Source organism: Mustelus asterias, chromosome 6 (assembly GCF_964213995.1).
Source record: "Mustelus asterias chromosome 6, sMusAst1.hap1.1, whole genome shotgun sequence".
Taxonomy (NCBI): domain Eukaryota; kingdom Metazoa; phylum Chordata; class Chondrichthyes; order Carcharhiniformes; family Triakidae; genus Mustelus; species Mustelus asterias.
In genome coordinates, this window is record NC_135806.1 from 9,886,829 (window position 1) to 9,912,185 (window position 25,357).

The 25,357-nt window shown below is 46.4% G+C and overlaps 1 protein-coding gene across 4 annotated transcripts in view; it reads left to right on the forward strand.

Annotated features, from left to right (window-relative positions):
* The window catches only part of plppr1 (phospholipid phosphatase related 1), a 114,555-nt gene that overhangs the window by 65,118 nt on the left and 24,080 nt on the right, over positions 1-25,357 (forward strand). For 2 of the 4 annotated variants that reach the window (XM_078215326.1, XM_078215325.1), the window contains exons 4-5: positions 2,873-3,005; positions 23,398-23,648. In XM_078215326.1, coding sequence (XP_078071452.1) covers positions 2,873-3,005; positions 23,398-23,648 — 384 coding nt within the window. The remainder of the gene's footprint in view (positions 1-2,872; positions 3,006-23,397; positions 23,649-25,357) is intronic. The other 2 variants (XM_078215328.1, XM_078215327.1) reach the window with 1 other exon arrangement.

Genomic DNA, 25,357 nt, shown 5'->3' on the forward strand with positions numbered 1-25,357 from the left:
GCTGTGTATGGGATGCTCCTGAGGAAATAATATTACCCCGAATTCCCTGTCTCTGCAATCTCCTCCAGCCACAATTTAATAATCATAGGATCCCTACAGTGCAGAAGGAGGCCATTCGGCCCATCGAGTCTGCACTGACAACAATCCCACCCAGGCCCTATCCCCATTACCCTACGTATTTACCCCGCTGGTCCCCCTGACACTAAGAGGCAATTTAGCATGGCTAATCCACCTAACCCACACATCTTTGGACTGTGGGAGGAAACCGGAGCACCCGGAGGAAACCCATGCAGACACGGGAAAAACGTGCAGACTCCACACAGACAGTGACCCAAGCCGGGAATCGAACCCAGGTTCCTGGAGCTGTGAGGCAGCAGTGCTAACCACTGTGCTACCGTGCCACCCACTGTACACAGCAGAGTCAATCTTCAGTAAATTCGGGGATCGGGCAGGGGGATGGGCATGGGTAAAATTATCTTTCAGTGAATTGGTGCAGATCTGATGGGCCAAATGGCCTGCTCCTGCACTGTAGGGATTCTTGGACATCCAGATTGACGTGAGTATGTGTGCTCATTCAGCCAGACTGACACTGCACTGTGATACCTACGTGCAATGATACCACACAACATCCATGCACTGCTCAAATAAGCAGAATTCAATGACCAGTAACACACTTCCGGTTTCCCCATCCAACCACTCCAAGTCAGGAGTGTGATGGAATCCTCTCCATTCATCTGGATGAGCGCAGCTCGAACAGCACTCAAGCAGTTCAACACCATCCAGGACAAAACAGCCCCACTTGTTCGACACCCCATAAGATGTAGGCTCAGAATTAGGCTATTTGGCCCATCGAGCCTGCTCCGCCATTCAGTCATGGCTGATATGATTCTCACCCCCATTCTCCTGCCTTCTCCCCATAACCCTTGTTCCCCTTATTGATCATGAACCTATCTATCTTTGTCTTAAAGACACTCAATGACCCGGCCTCCACAGTTCCACAGATTCACCACTCTCTGGCTGAGGAAATTCCTCCTCATCTCAGTTTTAAAGGAGCCTCCCTTCACTCTGAGGTTGTGCCCTCGGGTTCTAGTCTCTCCCAATGGTGGAAACATCCTCTCCACGTCTTCTCAATCTAGGCCTCTCTGTAAGTTTCAATTAGATCCCTCCTCATCCTTCTAAACTCCATCGAGTATCGACCCATTCTCCTCAACCGCTTCTCATATGACAAACCCTTCATTCTTGGGATCATTCTTGGGATCCTCCTCTGGACCCCCTCCAAGACGAACACACCCACCACCTTAATCGTTCACTTCCTTTACTAATGGCACACAGAAGCGGCAGTGTGTATCATCTACAAGATGCACTGCTGCAATTCGCCAGACCGGGTTAGGAGGGCAGATTTTCTTCCCTACAAGGCATTAGTGAATCAGATGGGTTTTTACAGCAATCGAAGAGAGTTTCATTACTGAGACTAGCTTTAAATTAGTCAGATTTAAATTCTACCTGCTGCGGTGGTGGGTTTTGAACCCATGTCCCCAGAGCTTTAGGCCAGAATTCTCCGATGTCGCACGCCTCACCACCGCTGCCAGCAAGAATGGGGAATTTGGTGCACGGCCAAAACTCCATTCACTGCAGCGGGACCGGAGAATCCCAGCTGTGGGCGAGGTTGGAGAATTCTGGATTACTAGTCCAGTGACATTACCGTTAACCCTGTAATCATAATAACATACCCTGGCAACCCTGGAATTGTAAACCCATTAGTCTATGACTAGAGGGAGGCAATGGCCTACTGGTATTATTGCGAGACGATTAGCCCAAAAACTCAGCTCATGTTCTGGGGACCCGGGTTCGAATCCCGCCATGGCAGATGGTGGAATTTGAATTCAATAATAAATATCAGGAATTAGGAGTCCACTGATGACTATGAAACCATTGTCGATTGTCAGAAAAACCCATCTGGTTCACTAATGTCCTTCAGGGAAGGAAATCTGCCATCTTTACCTGGTGTGGCCTACATGTGACTCCAGAACCACAGCAATGTGGTTGACTCTCAACTGCCCTCCAAGGACAATTCGGGATGGGCAATAAATGCTGCATGTCCCACGAAAGAACAAAAGAAATGATCTCCAGCTGTGAGGTGGGTCATCCACATGTGACAAGTAAAAGTTCTGGACCACCAGCCCATACTTATATCCATCCTCCACCATGACGGGGTCTAATTTCACCCATTCGGCCCTTGCCTCAACGCAATATTCTCTCATGAATGATCTGTTAACTGTAATTATTTAGATTTGTAGCTACAAGCTCATCCTATCCATTAACAGCATCCTACTAGGCTCAGCAAGGGAGGACATTTTCCCCTGCCACAGAGAGGCAGGGCATGATGGGAAAATTGGCCAACCAGCTTTTTCCTAGGGTGGAAGAGTCAATTACTAGGGGGTACAGGTTTAAGGTGCGAGGGGTAAGGTTTAAAGGAGGTGTACGAGGCAGATTTTTTATAGAGAGTAGTGGGTGCCTGGAACTCGTTGCCGGGGGAGGTAGTGGAAGCAGATACAGTAGTGACTTTTAAGGGGCGTCTTGACAAATACATGAATAGGATGGGAATAGAGGGATATGGTCCCCGGAAGGGCAGGGGGGTTTTAGTTCAGTCGGGCAGCATGGTCGGTGCAGGCTTGGAGGGCCGAAGGGCCTGTTCCTGTGCTGTAATTTTCTTTGTTCTTTGTTCAGCACTGGTCAACTGTCTGAGGCACCTTCCCTGCTCCTATCTGCCTCCATTATTTTTGACCTCACAAATGCTCACCGTTTCACCTGCTCTGTTTCGCTTGCACCTTTGTCATTCTGGTTTATTGTGCTTTTTTTGTTTTCATTCCAGATTTTCATTGGTGAGATATCGATGTATTTTATAAAATCAACAAGAGAAAACCTCCTCAATCAGGAGAAGACCATCGTAACGGGAGAGTGTTGTTATTTGAGTCCTCTGTTCCGGAGAATAATAAGGTTTATAGGTGAGTCACCGTACAAAGCTGTTTCAATATTGGGAGGCGCTTGAATCCCATCCCATAAAGTGATGGAGGGGGTGACGTGGTAACCCACCTCTTAGAATCATAGAATCCCGACAGTGTAAAAGAAGACCATTCGGCCCATCGAGTCTGCACCAACCACAATCCCACTCAGGCCCTATCCTCATAACCCCATGTATTTATCCTGACACTAGTCCCCCTGACACTAAGGGGCAATTTAGCATGGCCAATCCACCTAACCCGCACATCTTTGGACTGTGGGAGGAAACCGGAGCACCCGGAGGAAACCCACGCAGACATGGGGAGAACGTGCAAACTCCACGCAGACAGTGACCCAAGCTGGGAATCGAACCCGGGTCCCTGGCACTGTTGGGCAGCAGTGCGAATCACTGTACCACCGTGCTCTTAGTTAGAGCAAAGAAGTGAAAGGGAAGATTTATTGGAGAAGTTTCAAATCATGTGGTATTTTGACAGAGGGAGAATCAGTAAGCAGACGTCCCAGTTTTTAAGACAATTGGCAGGAGAACAAGAGGAGAGATGAGAGGAATTTTTTCTTGAATGGTCTACAAGGGAAGTGGAAGCTGACTCAATGTTAATCTTCAAAAGCAACTTGGATAAATACTTGAAGGCAGATGAATTGCAGAGTTCTGGAGAAAAGGCAAGGGAGTACAACTGGAGAGGGCGTTCAAAGGGCTAGAACGTTCATAAAGGGGTTGAATGGCCTTCTTCTATATTGTAAATTTCTACGGCTTGGTGGTTAATCCAGAGAGCGATGGCATAATCTGGAGAACTTGAGTTCAAGTATCACCACGGCACCGTTTCAGTACTTTAGCGAACTGGTCTCATACCGTGAAGGCTGGATGTGCGTATGGATTTATGACGCAGGATAAGTTAAGGGCAGCACGGTGGCACAGTGGTTAGCATTGCTGCCTCTTAGCACCAGGGACCTGGGTTCAATTCCAGCCTCGGGTGACTGTGCGGAGTCTTCACATTCTCCGGATTTCCTCCGGGTGTTCTGGTTTTCTCCCACAGTCCGAAAGACGTGCTGGTTAAGTGGATTGGCCAGGCTAAATTGCCCCTCAGTGTCCAAAGATGTGTAGGTTAGGGGGTGGGATGGTGTGCCTGGGTAAGATGCCCTTTTAGAGAGTCAGTGCAGACTCGGTGGGCCAAATGGCACGATAAGGATTCTATGATTCTAGGTACAGCTGATCAAAGTCTGTGATATCAAAGTCTGCAATTTGACAGAGTGGGGTAGTAACAAAGAGGGTAATTCTGACATCTTTGAAAGAATGTATATTGGGTCAGACTGATACATCTGCCTGTTGGACATCTCAATTTTCATCCTGGTTGCAAAATAAAAATCAATATTGGATGGATTTGAGGAAGACGAGGAGGCCATTCAGCCCATCGAGCCTATTCTGCCATTCATTGAGATCTTGGCTGAGCTGTGTCTTGATTCCATCTTCTCCACTTTGGTTCCTAAACCCTGAATATCTCTTCCCCAACTATTAATCTCAGCTTTGAAACTTTCAATTAGCCCCACACTCTCCGTCGGTTTGGGGGTGTTGGGGGGACGGGAGTTCCAGATTTCTACTATCCTCTGTGTAAAGATGTGCTTCCTGACATCACCCTGAATGGCGGGGCTTTCGTTTTAGCGTTACCCTCTAACCCCTTCTCTTGGCCTCCCCCACCAGACCAAATTGTTCCTTTGGGCAGAACGTTACAGCCCAGTCCCAGTGGGGGTGGAGGCCTTTCAAAAAACAACTCCGCCAGCGGGAGGGGCTGCAAGTTCCACCTCCCTATCGACTTCTTTTTAAATATCTTGAATCAGATTGTGCCTGAATCCTCTGTATGCGAGGGAAGACGAGCCTAGTCTCTTCCATCTTCCCTTGTAATGGTGGCGGGGCAGGTTTGCTGGAGGGATTCGGACACTGAATCAATATCGTTGGCTTATCTAAGGAAGGATGTGCTGGCCTTGGAAAGGGTCCAGAGGAGATTCACAAGAATGATCCCTGGGATGAAGAGCTTGTCGTATGAGGGATAGTTGAGGACTCTGGGTCTGTACTCGTTGGAGTTTAGAAGAGGGGATCTGATTGAAACTTACAGGATACTGTGAGGCCTGGATAGAGTGGATGTGGAGAGGATGTTTCCACTAGTAGGAAAAACTAGAACCAGAGGGCACAACCTCAGGCTAAAGGGACGATACTTTAAAACAGAGATGAGGAGGAATTTCTTCAGCCAGAGAGTGATGAATCTGTAGAACTCTTTGCCGCAGAAGGCTGTGGAGGCCGGGTCATTGAGTGTCTTTAAGACAGAGATAGATAGGTTCTTGATTAATAAGGGGATCAGAGGTTGTGGGGAAAAGGCAGGAGAATGGGGATGAGAAAAAAATCAGCCATGATTGAATGGCAGAGCAGACTCGATGGGCCGAGTGGCCTAATTCTTATGGTTTTATCTCTGGTACTTGTATTTGGTGTTGAAGGGTACAAAAGTGCAGTCTGACCCGGTGAAATAAAACCAAGTGGAACAGCAACTAGGCATCTCAAGACGTGGAAACAACTTCATAAAACTCGACTGAAAACCTACTCTTACTTGCTGGTCACACGTTGCAGTTTCTGAAGCTTCCTTGGTGCATTTAGTCCTTTCTATGAGAATCAGTTGAATGATGGGAAGCGTTGGTCATGGGTCCACAGTTAGGAGTAAGAGTATATTTCTTTTATTCATTCGCGGCAATTGTTTCACGGTCATTCCTAATTCCAGACTTTTTTTTTATTGAATTCAAATTCCGCCATCTGCCGTGGCGGGATTCGAACCTGGGTCCCCAGAACGTTAGCTGAGTTCCTTGATGAATAGTCTAGCAATAATACCATCAGGCCACCGCCTCCCCCTTTGATTGAAAGACCAAAGCCACCGAGGGATTCCAGCTTGCCAAAGCCCCTCTGTTCAATGCAGCGTGCGCGCCTTGTTATGGCACACACTCTGAGCCACAAAGGGTGGGATTTTCCAGCCCTTCCCACTGGCAGGATTTTCCAGTACCGCTGAAGATGACCACCAGGCGAGTCACGCAAAACGCCGTAGACATTGGCGGGAATGGAAGATCCTGACAATAGCCAGTGGCGAGCTGCCTCTGTCGCTGGAAAACACGCTACGGGGGGACTGGAAAATTCAGCCCCAAAAAAAAGTCTAATTTTACATCAGCAACTGGTTTAGTACTTTCCTTTCCACAGTACATTTTCAACTCTTATTAAAGGCTATTTTTGCAAACTGCTTTGCCATGGAGCAGTAAGTAGTGACGAGGTTCCCAAATATAATGCATCACATTGGCAGCTTTGCAACCTTTGCTATTCCCTAAGGCAAGGATGCACTTTCTACTGCCGCACAGGTCTTGGTGGAACAGTCACGTCTCAACATCTCTATCTGCTGTGGTTCTCAGTTAAAACAACAAATTGTCTTAATACAGCACCTTTACTGTAGTGAAGACACTGAATCAAGCAGAACTTGACACCCAACCATATAAGAGATTAACCAAAAGTGTGGTCAAAGAAGGAGAGGCAAAGGGTGGCACAGTGGTTAGCACCACTGCCTCACAGCCAGGGACCCAGGTTCGATTCCCAGCTCGGGTCACTGTCTGTGCAGTCTGCATGTTCTCCCCGTGTCTGTGTGGGTTTTCTCCGGATGCTCAGGTTTCCTCCCACAGTCCGAAAGACGTGCTGGTTAGGTGCATTAACCATGTTAAATTCTCCCTCAGTGTATCGGAACAGGCGCCGGAGTGTGGCGACTAGGGGATTTTCACAGTTACTTCATTGCAATGTTAATGTAAATCCAACTTGTGACACAAATAAAATAAACTTTAAAACCTAAACAGAGGTAGAGAGATTTGGGGTGGAAATTCTAGACTTTAGGATCAAGGCAGCTAAAGACATGGCTGCCAATGATGGAGCAGTGAAAGTTGGATACGTGCAAGAGGCTGGAATTAGAGACGCAAAGTGTTGTAGGGGTGGAGGAGGTTACAGATGGGGATGATTCATGTTATGGCCCGCATCCTACTTTTGTCAATCACCCTTACTTTTACACCAGGGTTGGTGAAATAGGACCTGATTCATCCAATTGCGAGGAGTAGAACAAGCACATCAAGGGTCCATTTTGAAGACTAACTTCCTGTACCTCAAATAGCACCTGAAAAATGCTTGACCCGACCTTAGGTGGTTCGAAAAATGGCTCGGGCCATTTTTTAGGCCATCCGGTTAGCCACCCAAAGCAAATGTTAGGCCCCATTGCATTTATTCAGACACCCATTTATAGAGAGAAGTGCATCCAACTGGATGTCTCCCTAAAACATGTCCAGGTTGTGAAAAATAAAACATCAATTGCCAGGATCTTTGACAGCTTTCCAAACCATTTCCATTCCATATCCAGGCTGCTCTGTCCTGGATGGTGTCGAGCTAAATTGAGAGTTTTTGGAGCTGCATTCATCCAGGAAAGTGGAGAGTATTCCATCACACTTGTGTCATGTGGACAGGCTTTGGGGAGTCAGGAGGCGAGTTACTCGCCGCAGGATTTCCAGCCTCTGACTTGCTTTGGTAGCCACTATCTCTATATGGCTGCCCCAGTTCATTTTCTGGTCAATGATAACCCCCCAGGATGTTGATAGTGGGGGATTCAGCGAGGCTAAAATCGTGCCAGGGCGGAATGATGGGTTAAAATGGTGACATGAAGGTGCCAACTATCTAAGCACAGCAAGGAGACAAAGTGCCACTAACATAGAGTCATAGGCTCTCTACAGTGCGGAAGGAGGCTATTCGGCCCATCGAGTCTGCACTGACCACAATCCCACCCAGGCTCTATCCCTGTAAATATTTACTCTGCTAATCCCCCTGACAGTAAGGGGCAATTGAGCATGGCCAGTACACCTAACCTGCATATCTTTGGACATCAGGGGCAATTCAGCATAGCCAATCAACCTAACCCGCACATCTTTGGAGTGTGGGAGGAAACCGGAGCGCCCGGAGGAAACCCATGTAGACATGGGGAGAACGTGCAGACTCCGCACAGACAGTGACCCGAGGCTGGAATCGAACCCGGGTCCCTGGCGTTGTGAGGCAGTCGTGCTAACCACTGTGCCACCGTGCCGCCCCTAACTGAATACTAAGTGGAATGTGTCGAATTTTCTCCAATGTAGTGTCCTTTACTATAGCCTTCGGAAATATGTGCATTTCTACTGAAAACGTGTGTCAAATTATGAAGAACATGTTTTTTGAAAGCTACTTTGAAACCAGGCTGTGATTATTTAATTATAGATAATTGGAAGATTATATTTAAGAGAAAGTTTGATGCATTTAAATAAAAAAAAGAAGGAAGTGGATGGCAGGATTGGAAGAAACATTGAGAGTGGAAGAAAGCTTATGTGGGTGGCAAAACTGACAATCATAAAAACCCTACAGTGCAGAAGGAGGCCATTTGGCCCATCAAGTCCACACCAACAGCAATCCCACCTAGGCCTTATCCCTGCACCCCACATATTTACCGCACTAATCCCTCTAACCTACACATACCAAGACACTAAGGGGCAGTTTATCTTGGCCAATGCACCTAACCCGCATATCTTTGGACTGTGGGAGGAAACCCACGCAGACACGGGGAGAACATGCAAACCCCACACAGACAGTGACCCAAGCCGGGAATCGAACCCAGGTCCATGGAGCTGTGAGGCAGCAGTGCTAACCACTGTGCTACCGTGCCACCCTTTGTGTTGGTCTCAGGGATCCTGTTTGTTTTTTGTGGTACTGATTCAGTGCAACTCTAGAAGAAGGGAGGTGGTGATGTGAGACAATATACTCGGAGAATCAGAATCGCTGTGGTACACTTCCATATGCATGTTGTATTCCAGAGTTGTGGACAGTGATGTAGAGGCTCAAGCATTGTTTACATCACATGACTGGCCAGAACTTTCTCGCAATCTTACAGCCCGTGCGTCGGAAGGATTCACAGGTTGCTGTTTAACCTGTTAGACCCCGTTATGAACGCATCTTCCTTGACCATCAAGTCCTGGGGTGGGACTTGAACCTGGAACTTCTGGCTCAGCGACAGTGTGCCACAAGGTCTCCAGAAAGGGTAGCCTAGTGGTGTGTTATTGTATCAGTAACCCAGAGACCCAAGTGCATAATGTGGAGAACTTGAGTTCAAGTATCACCACGGCACTATTTCAGTACTTTTGCCAACTGGTCTCATACTGTGAAGGCTGAATGTGCCAATGGATTTATGACCCAGGATAAGTTAAGGGCGGCACGGTGGCACAGTGGTTGGCACTGTTGCCTCACAGCACCAGGGACCCGGGTTCAATTCCGGCCTTCGGTGACTGTGTGAAGTTTGCACGTTCTCCCTGTGTCTGCATGGGTTTCCTCCGGCTGCTCTGGTTCCTCCCAAAGTCCAAAGATCACAGAAATCATAGAAACCCTACAGTGCAGAAGGAGGCCATTCGGCCCATCGAGTCTGCACCGACCACAATCCCACCCAGGCCCTATCCCCATATCCCTACATATTTAGCCGCTAATTCCTCTAACCTACGCATCTCAGGACTCTAAGGGAAAATTTTTAGCATGGCCAATCAACCTAATCCGCACATTTTTGGACTGTGGGAGGAAACCGGACCACCCGGAGGAAACCCACGCAGACACGAGGAGAATGTACAAACTCCACACAGACAGAAAGATGTGCAGGTTAGGTGGATTGGCAATGCTAAATTGCCTCTTAGTGTCCCAAGATGTGTGGGTTGGGTGGATTGGCCATGTTAAATTGCCCCTTTATGCCCCAAGATGTGTAGGTTCAGGGGTAAATGTGTGGGGTTGCAGGGACGGGATTAGCCTGGGTAAGATGCTCTATCGAAGAGTTGGAGCAGACTCAATGGGCTGAATGGCCTCTTTCTGCACTGCAGGGATTCTAAGTCACATAAAATTACATAAAATATGCAGCACAGAACGAAGGCCTTTTGGCTTCCCTAGGTTTCTGTTTACAGTATTGGCACGACTCCCGTTTTTCTTCTTTCCCTCAACTGGGAGAAAGTACCAAAGACCTGTTTTGGGGGTGTTAATTTAAGAGGAGTGTGTATTTAAACAACCTTTAGTGCACCCTCCATCTTCCAGTTTAATTGAAATGGGATTATTGCAGTGACGGACAAGCAGGAGTCAGTTCAGCTGAAATCGTTGCCATTGGTGACTAATTAAAAACTGATTCGGGTTTAATTTGCATCTGAACTAGTCTGGTCCTCGCTGGCAGAGACATTATTTTCTCCGTCAGTGAACAGTGAATGAAGGTCACGAGCTTTATGGCCATCTGGTCTACCAGGGGTCAGAGTTCAACAAGGCGGCCCCTCCCCCACAGGCTTTATTATGGGTTTTACCGACACTGACGCATCCATAACTAAACCTGGAGGTTAAACATGTGGAGTGAAGCCACCTGTTTTCCTCGCGGCAGCGGAGCCACTGTGCGCTCCTCGCCGGAAGCTGAGCAGATTGCCTCGTGCTTGCTCAGGGCCCCATACGTTAATATTTCCAGAACACGTTAGGATTAATAGGAAGTCGACTGTCCACACAAGCTGTTTGATCATTGTCTTAGAGAGCGTAAAAGGAGGCCATTCAGCCCCTCACCCCTGTGCCGGCACGGTGGCACAGTGGTTAGCATGGTTGCCTCACAGCTCCAGGGACCTGGGTTCGATTCCCGGCTTGGGTCATAGCTTAGTGTGGAGTTTGTACATTCTCCCCCGTGTCTGCGTGAGTTTCCTCCGGGTGCTCCGGTTTCCTCCCACAATCCAAAGATGTGCGGGCTAGATGTGTTGGCCGTGCTAAATTGCCCCTTAGTGTCACAGGATGTGTAGGTTAGAGGAGTTGGCAGAGTAAATGTGTGGGGTTACGGGGATAAGGTCTGGGTGGGATTGTTGTCAGTGCAGACTCAATGGGCAGAATGGCCTCCTTCTGCACTGTAGGGTTTCTATGATTTCTATAAAGGAGCTCCCCGATTAGTCTCACTCCACTCTCTCGTTCCCTACACAGCCCTATGTTATGACCCAGGCCAGAAACTCCAAGGTGTTTTACGAAGTTAGCCTAGCCCCTAAGGGCGGGACTTTCCACCTGTGCTCCCCCCTCAAGGCAGGAAAATCCCACCCGAGGTCAACGGACCTTTGCATGGATCGCCAACTTTTCCGTCCCTCTCGCCATGGGAAACTTCCACCCTAAGTTTGCACTTCGAATTTGGCACTTGGGTGAGCATAAAGCGTTTCACTCCGGGTATGATTCAAGTGACCCACTAGGAAGCTTTTATCAAACAGAGTTTATTTAAGAACACAGTTAAACTATAATAAAAATATTTAGCATAACTTCTACCAATTGCAAATTTCAAGCATGATACAGTACCCCTTAACAGCTAGCTATCTCTGATGTTCCAAGTCAAGCAATGCCCTATAAACATACACCCCTTCCCAGACTTGGCACAAAAAAGAAGTAGTTTACTCACGTGATGCTGGATTTTTTTCAGCTTTTTAACACCTACTGCGGATTGGTCATTTGAAATGTTGGATTAAATCTCTGAGGCTCCCCAGTCGTGGAGCTTTCAACATGCCTCTGGAGAGAGAGAGAGAGAGAGAAAGAAGGAGAGAGAGACAGACAAGTGCCAGGCAATGACCATCTCCAACGAGAGAGGATCTAACCATCAGTTCTTGACATTCAGTGGCATTATCATCGCTGAATCCCCCCCCGATCAACATCCTGGGGGTTACCATTGACCAGAAACTGAACTGGACTAGCCACATAAATACTATGGCTAAAAGAGCAAGTCAAAAGCTAGGAACCTTGTAGGGAGTAACTCACCTTCTGACACCCCAGAGCCTGTCCACCATCTACAAGGCACAAGTCAGGAGTGTGATGGAATACTCTCCACTTGCCTGGATGGGTGCAGCTCCAAAAACACTCAAGAAGTTCAACTCCATCCAGGACAAAGCAGCCCGCTTAATTGGCACCCCTTCCACAAACATTCAATTACCTCCACTACTGACGAACAGTGGCAGTAGTGTGTACCAACCACAAGATGCACTGTAGGAACTCATCAAGGTTCCATAACAGCACCTACCAAACCAATGACCACTACCATCTAGAAGGACAAGAACGGCAGGTACTTGGGAATACCACAACCTGGAGATTCCCCTCCAAGTCGACCACCATCCTGACTTGGAAATATATCGCCGCCATTCCTTCACTGTCGCTGAATCTTGAACTCCCACCCTAACTGCACTATAGGTGTGCCTGCATCTCAGGGACTGCAGCAGTTCAGGAAGGCGGCTCACCACCACCTCTTGAAAGGCAGTTAGGGATGGGCAATAAATGCTGGCCTAGCCAGCGACGCCCACATCCCATAAAATGAATTTTTAAAAAATCCTATTTATAAACTGGTGTAAATTTTATTTTCCTTTGGCCCTGGGTGTTGAACTGAAGAAGGTTGAAGAAGGCCGACCTCTCTGTCCATCATCAACACTGCTCCTTCTCGCCAGGAAGTCTGGTTGAAAGGTAAAATAATATCTGAATGATATCCTTGTACACCGACCTTTGACTGTCAACCAAGCCCTCATCACCTGGCTGGTGTGAAGGCCAGCTACAATGGCACATTGTGCAGTGGGAATTGGGTGAGTAGGGAACTGTGAGGATTTTTAACATGTTCATGGCAATCTCTACAACATCCGCTCCCCCTACCCTCCCTCCCCCTTCCCCACCATATGCTTCTCACCAGCTGTGTGGGGTTAAAACTGAGGTCACTGGTTGAAAGGGTGATGGAAGCACATTCAATAGAAATTTTCAAAAGGGAACTGGATAAATACATAAAATCCCTACAGTGCAGAATCATAGAATCCTACAATGCAGAAGAAGGCCGTTTGGCCCATTGAGCCTGCACCGACAACAATCCCACCCAGGCCCTATCCCCGTAACCCCACCAGTCCCCCTGACACTAAGGGGCAATTTAGCATCGCTAACCAACCTAACCTGCACATCTTTGGACTGTGGGAGGAATTCAGAGCACCCAGAGGAAACCCACGCAGACATGGGGAGAATGTGCAAACTCCGCATGGACAGTCACCCAAGGTGGGAATTGAACCCGGGTCCCTGGCGCTGTGAGGCAGCCGTGCTAACCACTGTGCCACCCATGAAAAGGAAAACGAAATGCACGGCAATGGGAAAGTTGGAGCTTGCATGATCAAAGAGCCAGCACAGGCCATGGGGCCGAATGGCCTCATTATATGCGGTGACCTCCTTTGAGCTTGTTTCCGCTCCTGCTGTCTGAGGACCAGTAAAACAGTGACCGCGATCAACCAAGACGTAGCAATATTGAATTGAAAAATCGTCCCTCGGAAACATTTCTGTTGAAGTGTGATGAGGAGGTTGTCAGGCCTTGTCCTGTTGTATCCCATTTATTGAAAAAAGTCTTCTCACACTAATGATCTTTGCATCTTATAGTGAGATATGGTTTGGTGTAACATTTCAACTTTTGAAATCATTGTCAGCACAATGTTGTCCCTCATGGGAGCTTAAAGAGAAGTGGAAGTCCGTTTGTAGTATTCTCACTCTAACCTGCACTCTGTGCCAGAGGCTCGTGCACACTTGAAATATTAGCTGGGAGCCCCTGTGAGCTCACACGCAATGGGAATTTGCACTTAACGAGACGGTGGGGTGTAAGTCAGAATGTCTTGTGGCGCAGTGGGTAGCATCCTTGCCTCTGAGCCCGAAGCTCGGGGTTCAAGTCCCACTCCAGGACTTGACGGCCAAGGAAGATGTGTTCGTAACAAGGTCAAACAGGCTGTGTGTGTCGACCTGCAAGATCCTTTCAAACACACCAATGGCTGGCAGTAAGAGTGGGAGAGATTCCTGGGCAGCCACGCATGATGTGGAGTGGCGTCCCTCAAGCGAAAAGCCCCTGACAACAGATTAGCAACCTATGAAATTACCAGTTAGGGAAAGGGACAGACGTCTTCCTCAGTGCGCCACTCGAAGTGGGAAGAGAATTGGCAATGGAATCATAGAAGCCCTACAGTGCAGAAGGAGGCCATTCGGCCCATCAGGTCTGCATCGACCACCCTAGCTAGTCCCCCTGACACTAAGGGGCAATTTAGCATGGCCAATCCCCCAACCTGCACATCTTTGAACTGTGGGAGGGAAACCCATGCAGACACGGAGAGAATGTGCAAACTCTGCAGACAGTGACCCAAGCTGGGAATCGAACCCGGGTCTCTGGCACTGTGAGGCAGCAGTGCTAACCACTGTGCCACCTCACTGTGCCACTGTGCCGTCCTGTATAATTTCAAGTGAAACCAGTGAATCAGCAACCGATACTTCTCACTCTGTGCGGTTCTCTGCTCCATTTAGTTTCAAAGACCAATTCATTGTCCAAAGTTTTCATGGAAGGTGCTCGGTGAATCTCTTCATCTCTTTATAAGTGGGCAAAGCACCCCACGCCAACTTCACATCACTGATGTGTGCTGTTATTCTTATCCAAATGAAGCATGATCTTTTTCATTTGTGGATTATCTTCTGTTCTGGCATTCAAAACTAAAGCTTGCCAGATGTGTTCTCGTGAAGGCAGTCGCTCCTTTCAGTGTTGGAGCAGAAGAAGTTAATACAGCTACTTCTGACACCAGAGTACACGGTGACACAGTGGTTAGCACTGCTGCCTCACAGCGCAGGTTCAATTCTGGCCTCGGGTGAACATAAGAACTAGGAGCAGGAGTAGGCCATTTGGCCCCTCGAGACTGCTCCACCATTCAATAAGATCATGGCTGATCTTTTTGTGGACTCAGCTCCACTTACCCGCCCGCTCACCATAACCCTTAATTCCTTTACTGTTCAAAAATTTATCTATCCTTGCCTTAAAAACATTCAATGAGGTAGCCTCAACTGCTTCACCAGGCAGCGAATTCCACAGATTCATAACCCTTTGGGTGAAGAAGTTCCTCCTCAACTCAGTCCTAAATCTGCTCCCCCTTATTTTGAGGCCATGCCCCCAAGTTCTAGTTTCATCTGCCAGTGGAAACAACTTCCCTGCTTCTTTCTTATCTATTCCCTTCATAATCTTATATGTTTCTATAAGATCTCTACTCATTTTTCTGAATTCTAATGAGTATAGCCCCACTCACTTTACTCCTGATGAGCTAACCTTCTCAACTCCGGAATCAACCTAGTGAATCTCCTCCGTACCCTCTCCAGTGCCTGTCTGTGTGGAGTTTGCACATTCTCCCCGTGTCTGTGTGGGTTTCCTCTGGGTGCTCCGGTTTCCTCTCACACTCCAAAGATGTGCGGGTTAGGTTGATTGGCCATGATAAATTGCCCCTTAATGTCAGGGGGATTAGGAGAGTAAATATGGGGGGTTACAGGGATAAGACAGGACATGGGTGGGGTTGTGGTCGGTGCAGACTCGATGGGCTGAATGGCCTCCTTCTGCACTGTAGATTCTATGCTTCGATGAAACATGACTCCTAGTCCAATAAGCACATCGAATCAAACACTGTTCCATTCAGCAAGCCCTGTTATCCAAGGAAGTAAGTACAGTTTGACTGCCCCTAAAGACATTAAAAATACATTTATCAATGCAGTCTTCTTTGAAGATGTATGGCATTTAATCTCATGGGTTTGATGGAGGAAGTAGTGTGAGCAAATAATTCTTCACACAGCAGCATGGTTAGCTGCACAAACTGTAAGAAGTTTCTTGGATCCTGAAGGCAGCTTAAGAAGATGTGCCAATAAGTACTAATGCAGATTGAAGAATTAATTTCTTGCCCTCTATGGCAGCCGTGACTCAGTTGGTAGCACTCGCTGCTCTTGAGTCTCCAGGTTCAATTACCACTCCAGGATTTGAGTGCCAAATCAAGGCCAAAAAGTCTCCAATGCAGTCGGGCAACACGGGTTAGCACTGCTGCCTCACAGCGCCAGGGACCCAGGTTCAATTCCCAACTTGGGTGACTGTCTGTGTGGAGTTTGCACATTCTCCCCGTGTCTGTGTGGGTTTCCTCTGGGTGCTCTGGTTTCCTCCCACAGTCCAAAAGACATGCTGGTTAGGAGCATTGGCCATGATGAATTCAGCCTCAATGGACCCGAACAGGAGTGTGGCAACTAGGGGATTTTCACAGTAACTTCATTGCAGTATTAATGTAAGCCTACTTGTGACACGAATAAACATTGTAGGAGTGCTGCGGAAAGGTTAAACCGAGGCCCTGTCTGCTTTCTCAGGTGGATGTGTGAATGGTTTCCCACAGTCTGAAAGATGTGCTGGTTAGGTGCATTGACCCGAACAGGCGCCCGAGTGTGATGACTAGAGGATTTTCACAGTAACTTCATTGCAGTGTTAATGTAGTCTTTACTTGTGATTAATAAATAAATAAAAACTTTAAAAACTTTTCTCGGCCAATACCAGTGCCTTAATCAACATCACCAAAACACATTGGCCAGGATTTTACCGTCCTGCCTCACCCCCACCCCCTGGTGGATACTACAGGACATTTAAATTGCCGCTTACTTCAGAGGGACTGTAATATCCCACTGGGCATGAAGGGCCTTATAATCTTGGCCATTATCACATTGTGAGGGCTGGCTGCCTACAACTTGGCTGTTGCATTTTCTACATTGTATCAGAGACCGCATTTCAAACTGACCTCGTCGGCTATGCTGCATGATGTCCAGTGGTTATGAAGAATTCTATCTCAATACAATTCTTTCTTTCTTTCTCCATCAAAAATTTTGTGGAGAAAGTTTACTTAATGTAGTGTTGTCCAGTTAGATTAAGTACTGTGCTATCAATAAATACAAGTGGCACAGTGGTTAGCACTGCTGCCTCACAGGGTCAGCGACCCCGCCTTGGGTCACCATCTGTGTGGAGTTTGCACGTTCTCCCCATGCCTGCGTGGGTTTCCTCCAGGTGCTCCAGTTTCCACCCACAGTCCAAAGATGTGTAAGTTAGGTGGGTTGGCCATGCTAATTTGCCCCTTAGTGTCCATAGATTTGTAGGTTAGGTAGATTGGCTATGCTAACCTGCCCTTTAGTGTCCAAGAATGTGTAGGTTAGGTGGATTGGTTATACTAACCTGCCCTTTCGTGTCTATGGATGTGTAGGTTAGGTGGATTGGCCATGCCAACTTGCCGCTTAGTGTCCATTGATATGTAGGTTAGGTGGATTGGCCATGCTAAATGTGTGGGGTTATTGGGATAGGGGGAGGGTAGGCCGAGGTAAGATGCTCTTTTGGAGAGTTGATGTAGACTCGATGGGCCAAACGGCCTCCCTTTGCATTGTAGGCATTCTATAGGATTCAAAGGAAGCTGTTAAATGCTGGAAGGTTCCAGGAAATCAAATTAAATCAAATTTAAATCAAATCAAATACCACATTGATATTCTAGATTCATTTATTTTTAATTAGGGCGACACATTAGTTAGCCTAATTCCTGTTTTGTTTGAACAACTTGATTGATGCTACCCAATATTAGTGGCCTTGTCCCCTTCCCTCATTAGCTATTAAACAAAAATAAATCCTTCAGTCGTTCTTGGATTTAGCACTCTCCCCACATTTACTTCACTCTAATGCACAAAAACACATATTAGTTATGCTTAATTACCCAACTGTGATCTCCTCAAAGGGTTGGCGACCACCAAGTTCAGTATTTAAACAAACTATTTATTGTAACAAGTAAACTATATACAGAGTGCAAGAGATGTGTTACTGATTGCTTTGACTCTTCACCTCGATTGGCTGGCCAGGTCACTTGACCAACCTCACCCCCGAAAAGGGGCTTATGACTACACCAACCTTTTAATTACTATTATTATTAATTATTATTTGTTTGGGTGTAAATTGAGAGATGGATACTCAGCGAGATCTTGGTGTGCATCTGTCGCTGAACTTAAGCGTGTAGGTGCAGCAGGCAGCAAAGAAGGGAAATGGTATGTTGGCCTTCATAGCGAGAGGATTTAAGTATAGTTATAGGGACGTTTTGCTGCAATTGTACAGGGCGTTGGTGAGGCCACACCTGGAGTATTGTGTACAGTTTTGGTGTCCTAATCTGAGGAAGGATGTCCTTGCTATAGAGGGAGTACAGTGAAGGTTTACCAGGCTGATTCCTGAGATGGCAGATCTATCATATGAGGAGAAACTAAGTCAGTTAGGATTATATTCACTGGAGTTTAGATGAGTGAGAGGGAATTTCATAGAAACTTATAAAATTCTAACCGGGTTAGACAGGGCAGAAAGAATGTTCTCAATGGTGGGGGAGTCCAGAACTAGGGGTCACATAGCTTGAGGATAAGGGGAAAACCTTTTAGAACTGAGGTGAGGAGAAATTTCTTCACCCAGAGGGTGGCGAATGTGTGGAATTCATGACCACAGAATGTAGTTAAGGCCAAAACATTGTGATTTCAAGAAGAAATTAGAAATAGCTCTTGGGGATAAAGGGATATGGGGGGAAGACGGAATCAGGATATTGAATTTGATGATTAGTCACGATCTTAATGAATGTTGGAGCAGACTCGAAGGGCCGAATGGCCTCCTCCTGCTTCTATTTTCTATCGTTCAATGTTTACTCAAATCGTTCTATAATTTATATGAAAAGAGAATACATTCTATATAGTGGCAGCAGCTTCCACATATCTGTTTATGTGTCTGGATAGTTTTATTACACACACACAACACCGAGGTTAATCTTTCACACAGGGAGATTAACGAACATTTAGTAATTTGCAGCAGTGTGCCACGTTCCAGAATTCATTGACCAGTACTAGTGTGGTGTTCAGATGGGCTGTAAATAGGGAGCACCCCACTCACGAGAAAGGCACAAGGCTGCTTAAGTGCACAAATTTAGGTGCTATGCCTAATTGTAGCAAGCACTAAGCAGAGACTGACAACAGTCCACTCAGAAAACTGCCCAAGCAACATTTCAGGATGTTATATATTTAAGTGGTTGCATGATTGCTTTAAGATTTGATCATGAGGTCATTGGGGTGTTTCAGTTTCTGTCTTAGTTTAATTTTCTCTTCTGGGCAGAGAACATTTCTTGCAATAAACCTACTGTGGAGGAGAAAGGATGTTCTCCTGATCCCACGAAAGTACCGATGGCCAATCACTGGTGGCAATGCCTCCAGCACTTAACCTACCCACTGGACAATCACTGCAGAATCTGGCCAATTTCCCACACACCCATAGGTGGTGAGGTTCGACGGTGTGCCAACAGGAAGCCTGCAGTTTGGGTGTGGGGGGGAGGGGGGGGGGGGGGTGGGGGTGGGGGACTTCCCTATCCCATGCCTTTGGCCTGTGCCAATACTTTGCCTCATTTTCAACTCGGGAATGAGTGGAGTAAGACTGATGTTTGGGCTGTGCTATGAAGTTGGAATGTCCAGCCTGTGATGTGTCCACAGTGGGCACGAACGCTGATCCTCTGCTCTGTGAACTCCCCAGACCTGGAAAACAGGCTGCCTCACAATTGGCGAAGTGGTTCAAACCCCACTGGGGCCGATGTGAAGACGTCAAGTCAGTTTTTAAAAAACACGATCCGGAAATTAGAAGCTGGCATGAATAAAAGTGACTGTAAGATGGTGTCATCAAAATGTTGCTGCCTCAGCCATGTCCTTTGGTGAGGTCTTGTTGCGTGACTCCACCACCACCCCCCCGCAACACACCAACACAGTTGACCCTTGACTGCTCTTGAACAAGCTCTAGCAAGTCACTCCATTGTACCTTACTGTGACAAAAGACAGTGACCCAGGAAGGCAGCGCACCATCTCAGGAAATACCATGAGAAAAGCATGGATGTTAGGGAACTTGGGGAAATAAATAGTGATGTCTTGAGGAATGTACATATTACAGAGAAGGAGATGCTGGAAGTCTTAAAGCATCAAGAGAGATGAACCCCCGGGATCTGATGAAGTGTATCCCAGGACATTGTGGGAGGCTAGGGAGGAAATTGTGGGTCCCCTAGCCGAGATATTTGAATCATTGATAGTCACGGGTGAGGTGCCTGAAGATTGGAGGGTGGCAAATGTTGTGCCCTTGTTTAAAAAGGGCTGCAGGGAAAAGCCTGGGAACTACAGGCCAGTGAGCCTCACATCTGTGGTGGGTAAATTGTTGGAAGGTATTTTGAGAGACAGGATCTACAGGCATTTAGAGATGCAAGGACTGATTAGGGACAGTCAGCCTGGCTTTGTGAGTGGAAAATCATGTCTCACAAATTTGATTGAGTTTTTTGAAGTGGTAACCAAGAAGGTAGATGAGGGTAGTGCAGTTGATGTTGTCTACTTGGACTTTAGCAAGGCCTTTGACAAGGTACCGCATGGTAGGTTGTTGCATAAGGTTAAATCTCACGGGTTCCAGGATGAGGTATCTAAATGGATACAAAATTGGCTTCCTGACAGAAGCCAGAGGGTGGTTGTAGAGAATTGTTTTTCAAACTGGAGGCCTGTGACCAGCGGTGTGCCTCAGGGATCAGTGCTGGGTCCACTGTTATTTGTCATTTATATTAATGATTTAGATGAGAATATAGGAAGCATGGTTAGTAAGTTTGCAGATGACACTAAGATTGGTGGCATAGTAGACAATGAAGAAAGTTATCTCCAATTGCGACGGGACCTTGATCAATTGGGCCAGTGGGCTGTCGAATGGCAGATGGAGTTTAATTTAGACAAATGCGAGGTGATGCATTTTGGTAGATTGAACCAGGGCAGGACTTACTCAGTTAATGGTAGGGCGTTGGGGAGAGTTACAGAACAAAGAGATCTAGGGGTACATGTTCATAGCTCCTTGAGAGTGGAGTCACAGGTGGACAGAGTGGTGAAGAAGGCATTCGGCATGCTTGGTTTCATCGGTCAGAACATTGAATACAGGAGTTGGAATGTCTTGTTGAAGTTGTACAAGACGTTGGTTAGGCCACACTTGGAATACTGTGTGCAATTCTGGTCACCCTATTATAGAAAGGATATTATTAAACTAGAAAGAGTGCATAAAAGATTTACTAGGATGCTACCGGGACTTGATGGATTGAGTTATAAGGAGAGGCTGGATAGACTGGGACTTTTTTCTCTGGAGCGTAGGAGGCTGAGGGGTGATCTTATAGAGGTCTATAAAATAATGAGGGGCACAGATCAGCTAGATAGTCAATATCTTTCTCCAAAGGTAGGGGAGTCTAAAACTAGAGGGCATAGGTTTAAGGTGAGAGGGGAAAGATACAAAAGTGTCCAGAGGGGCAATTTTTTCACACAGAGGGTGGTGAGTGTCTGGAACAAGCTGCCAGAGATAGTAGTAGAGGTGTGTACAATTTTGTCTTTTAAAAAGCATTTAGATAGTTGTATGGGTACGATGGGTATAGAGGGATATGGGCCAAATGTGGGCAATTGGGATTAGTTTAGGGGTTTTAAAAAAAAGGGAGGGATGGACAAGTTGGGCCGAAGGGCCTGTTTCCATGCTGTAAACCTCGATGACTCTATGACCAGGGATGGACAATAAAGGTCCAAATCCTGAGAATGAATAAGAAGTAAAAAGAAAAATCAGAAACCACCTATTTGTTGACAGGCATCAGGAAGATTTAAGAGCGTTGTCTGAAACTTCCAAGATTTTAAGTTGTGCACAAAGTGGGGAGATGGGGAATGGGAGAGAAGACGCATGGAGAGGACTGGACCCTTTTGAGTGAAGGAGTTTGGGAATTTTAGTGATGGGGGACTTTGGAGTTTTGTACACGGAATGTTGCTGTGGGCGGTTCACCCAATTTTCTGGATGGGGGAACTATTTCTTGGAATTCTTGTATAGATTTTAGGAGATTTTATAGCATTTGGATGACTTTGGTTTTTCAGCACATAGTGAGAGGTCCTATGTATGTTTAGCTCTGTTTGCTTCAGTCTATGCAAAGACTTCATTTTAAGATATCCCTGCCTGTGCAACATAGAATCTTAGAAACCCTACAGCACAGAAAGAGGCCATTCGGCCCATCGAGTCTGCACCGACCACAATCCCACCCAGGCCCTACCCCCATATCTCTACATTTTTACCCACTAATCCCTCTAACCTACGCATCCCAGGACACTAAGGGCAATTTTAGCATGGCCAATCAACCTAACCTGCACATCTTTGGACTGTGGGAGGAAACCGGAGCACCCGGAGGAAACCCACGCAGACACGAGGAGAATGTGCAAACTCCACACAGACAGTGACCCAAGCCGGGAGTCGAACCCAGGTCGAATCGAACCCAACTAACTCTGCTAACTTGACTACATGTAGAATCAGAGGGCTAAAGATTAGCTAAAGATTGGCTGCATTCCTGAAGGGTACACAATGCAGGCAAACAACAACATAACCGCAGCTGCAAGGATTGTTTTTCTAAGTTGGAGACAGCCTGCGGAAAACATTTCCAATAACGAGATAATGGTTAAAATATAGTTTGGATTTTTTAGTCTGTGCTGTTTCAGTTTGTTTCCGAGATCCAGTTCAGTGCATTCAAGCTCATAAAAGGTGCTGGCAGTAAGAGCCAGTCTCCAAGTTCGCTTTTCACTTTCTTTTCACTTCTGTCATGTTAATAATTTTTTAAAGTTCTGCTTAATAAAATAAAACTACTTTAAAGCTCATATCAGTGTTGTCCCCTCGTCTATTCGAAGAAATGAATGGACCTAACACATGGGTAACTCACACCCTTTGTAATGGAGTGTGATCACTGTATTGTGTCATGTGGTCCACTCACCAGGTGGGTGTGCTCCCAAACTCCTAACAAATTTGATTTGATTTATTATTGTCATATGTATTGGGATACAGTGAAAAGTATTGTCTCTTGCACACAATACAGACAAAGCATACTGTTCTTAGAGTACATAAGGGAGAAGGAAAGGAGAGGGTGCAGAATGTAGCATTGCAGTCATAGCTAGGGTGTAGAAAAATATCAACTTAATGTAAGATAGGTCCATTCAAAAGTCTGACAGCAGCAGAGAAGAAGCTGTTCTTGAGTCGGTTGGTACGTGACCTCAAACCTTTGTATCTTTTTCCCAACGGAAGAAGGTGGAAGGAAGAATGTCCGGGGTGTGTGGGGTCCTTAATTATGCTGGCTGCTTTTCCGAGGCAGCGGGAAGTGTAGACAGAGTCAATGGATGGGAGGCTGGTTTGTGTGATGGACTGGGCTTCATTCACAACTCTTTGTAGTTTCATTTTGAAATGGAGGGATCTGCACAATGGGAATATCCAGAAAATCAGTCAGCAAGGAAGGTTCAGGTAACGGGCTTGTATTTGGTGTCACATATCTAAGTGGCTGAGTGAAGCAGTGTTGTCGTTGAATCTCAGTTCACAGAAAGCAGTAACGTCGATTCACCAGTCTCGTGTTCTTTTCTTCCCCCAATAGGTGTGTTTGCCTTTGGACTGTTTGCTACGGATATATTTGTAAACGCAGGCCAAGTGGTCACAGGGAGCCTAACCCCATACTTTATAACCGTTTGCAAACCCAATTACACAGGAACTGATTGCCGATCTCACTCTCGATTTATAACGAACGAACGCATCTGCACTGGGAACCCTGAAGTCATTGCAAACGCACGGAGATCCTTTCCATCGAAGGATGCATCGTTGAGCATCTACTGTGCCTTGTACGCCACGGTAAGAGTGTGTTTAATTCTGGATGGTCCTCACATGCTGAGCCATTTCCATTGAAATAACTGGGCCCAGTAGTTTCTGGCACTGAATTTTGATGTCCCATCTTGGTGGCCTGGTTATAGCATCATTCAATTTAATAACAATAATGGACCAATTCTTGCTCTTATATTTTGCCTTTAATGTCGCAAACGGTCCTAAGATGCTTAGGTTATCCTAAGATCCTAAGGTTGTCAAACAAAATCTAACATTGAGCCACATAATATAAAATTTTTAATTTAAATAATTTAAAATTCAACACTGAGCCACAGGTGGCACAGTGGTTAGCACTGCTGCCTCACAGCGCCAAGGACCCAGGTTCGATTCCCAGCTTGGGTCACTGTCTGTGCGGAGTTTGCACGTTCTCCCCGAGTCTGTGCGGGTTTCCTCCCACAGTCTGAAATACGTGCTGGTTAGGTGCATTGGCCGCGTTAAATTCTCCCTCAGCGCACCCAAACAGGCATCGGAGTGTGGTGACTAGAGGATTTTCACAGTAACTTCATTGCAGTGTGAATGTAAGCCTACTTGTGACACTAATAAATAAACGTAAAGAGAAACTGGAATTTGCCCAAATCAGAAATATATTTTAACAGTGTTGTATTGGAATGGAGAGAGAGGGGATGGCAAGGTTTAAGGAGACACTATTGGGCCCACACATTCATGACTGTTAATTTTATAAATCGGAGATGTACAAGAGGCCAGAATTGGAGGTGTACAGAGACCTTGTTGCACACGCTGTTGTGGTGCACTATTAGCAAAATGCACCAACTAATTGCACATTCTGTCATATTCATTGAAAGCTGACCTGCTGTTCAGTGATATTTTGTTCCTTACAATTACAAACATTTCAACAGAACTTGTCTCAAGGGACTAAACAGGCTAAGGCTCTTTTCTCTAGACAAGAGAAGGCTGAGAGGCTGATCTAGTCAAGGTCTTTAGAATTTTAAAGGGGTTTCACAGGGTAGACATAGAGAAGATAATCGGGTGGAATTCCCCTAACAAAAATTCTAAGTGTTGAATTTGCAGGAAAACTGGGGTAATTCATGCTGGTTTTTTCAGTGGGAGTTCACACTAGAATCTCCCACATTCTGTGCAATGCAGAGGCCACTAGCGTGAATATCATTAGATTTCAGGGGGCTGGAGCCTATTCCCGCCTGGGAAGCTGAAACCAGTAGGCCTCTGTGCAGCGGGACTCTGCGCAGCGCGATGGGAGAATCACCCCCAATGTGTCCACTTACGGGAGAAGTGGAAACAAAAAGAAATCCAATTAAGAATTCAAGAGAAACGCCTTTGCCCAGACAATGGTTGGAACATGCAATTCGCTACCACATGGAGTGATTGAGTTGAAGAGTACAACTGCCTTTAAGGGGAATCTAGATGGAGAGAGAGAAAGGAAGATAAGGAGATGCTAGTTATGTTGGTTGAGGTAAGATCGGAGGAGGTTGGTGTGAAACAGCCGCTATAAAATTCCATGCAATTTTGCCTTTTTACCATGCAGACCAAGGGGCAGTCACCTAACAACCAGATTGTAGACAGACTAGATTATCCTTCATCAATTTGAAAAGGAAATGTAATCTTCTGGGAGCAGATTCCAAATTTCTTACTGCCAATACAAAACACTGAGTAGTTTCAGGGCTGAACCTTTAAAGTGTGGGAGGGAACCAGAGCACTTGGAG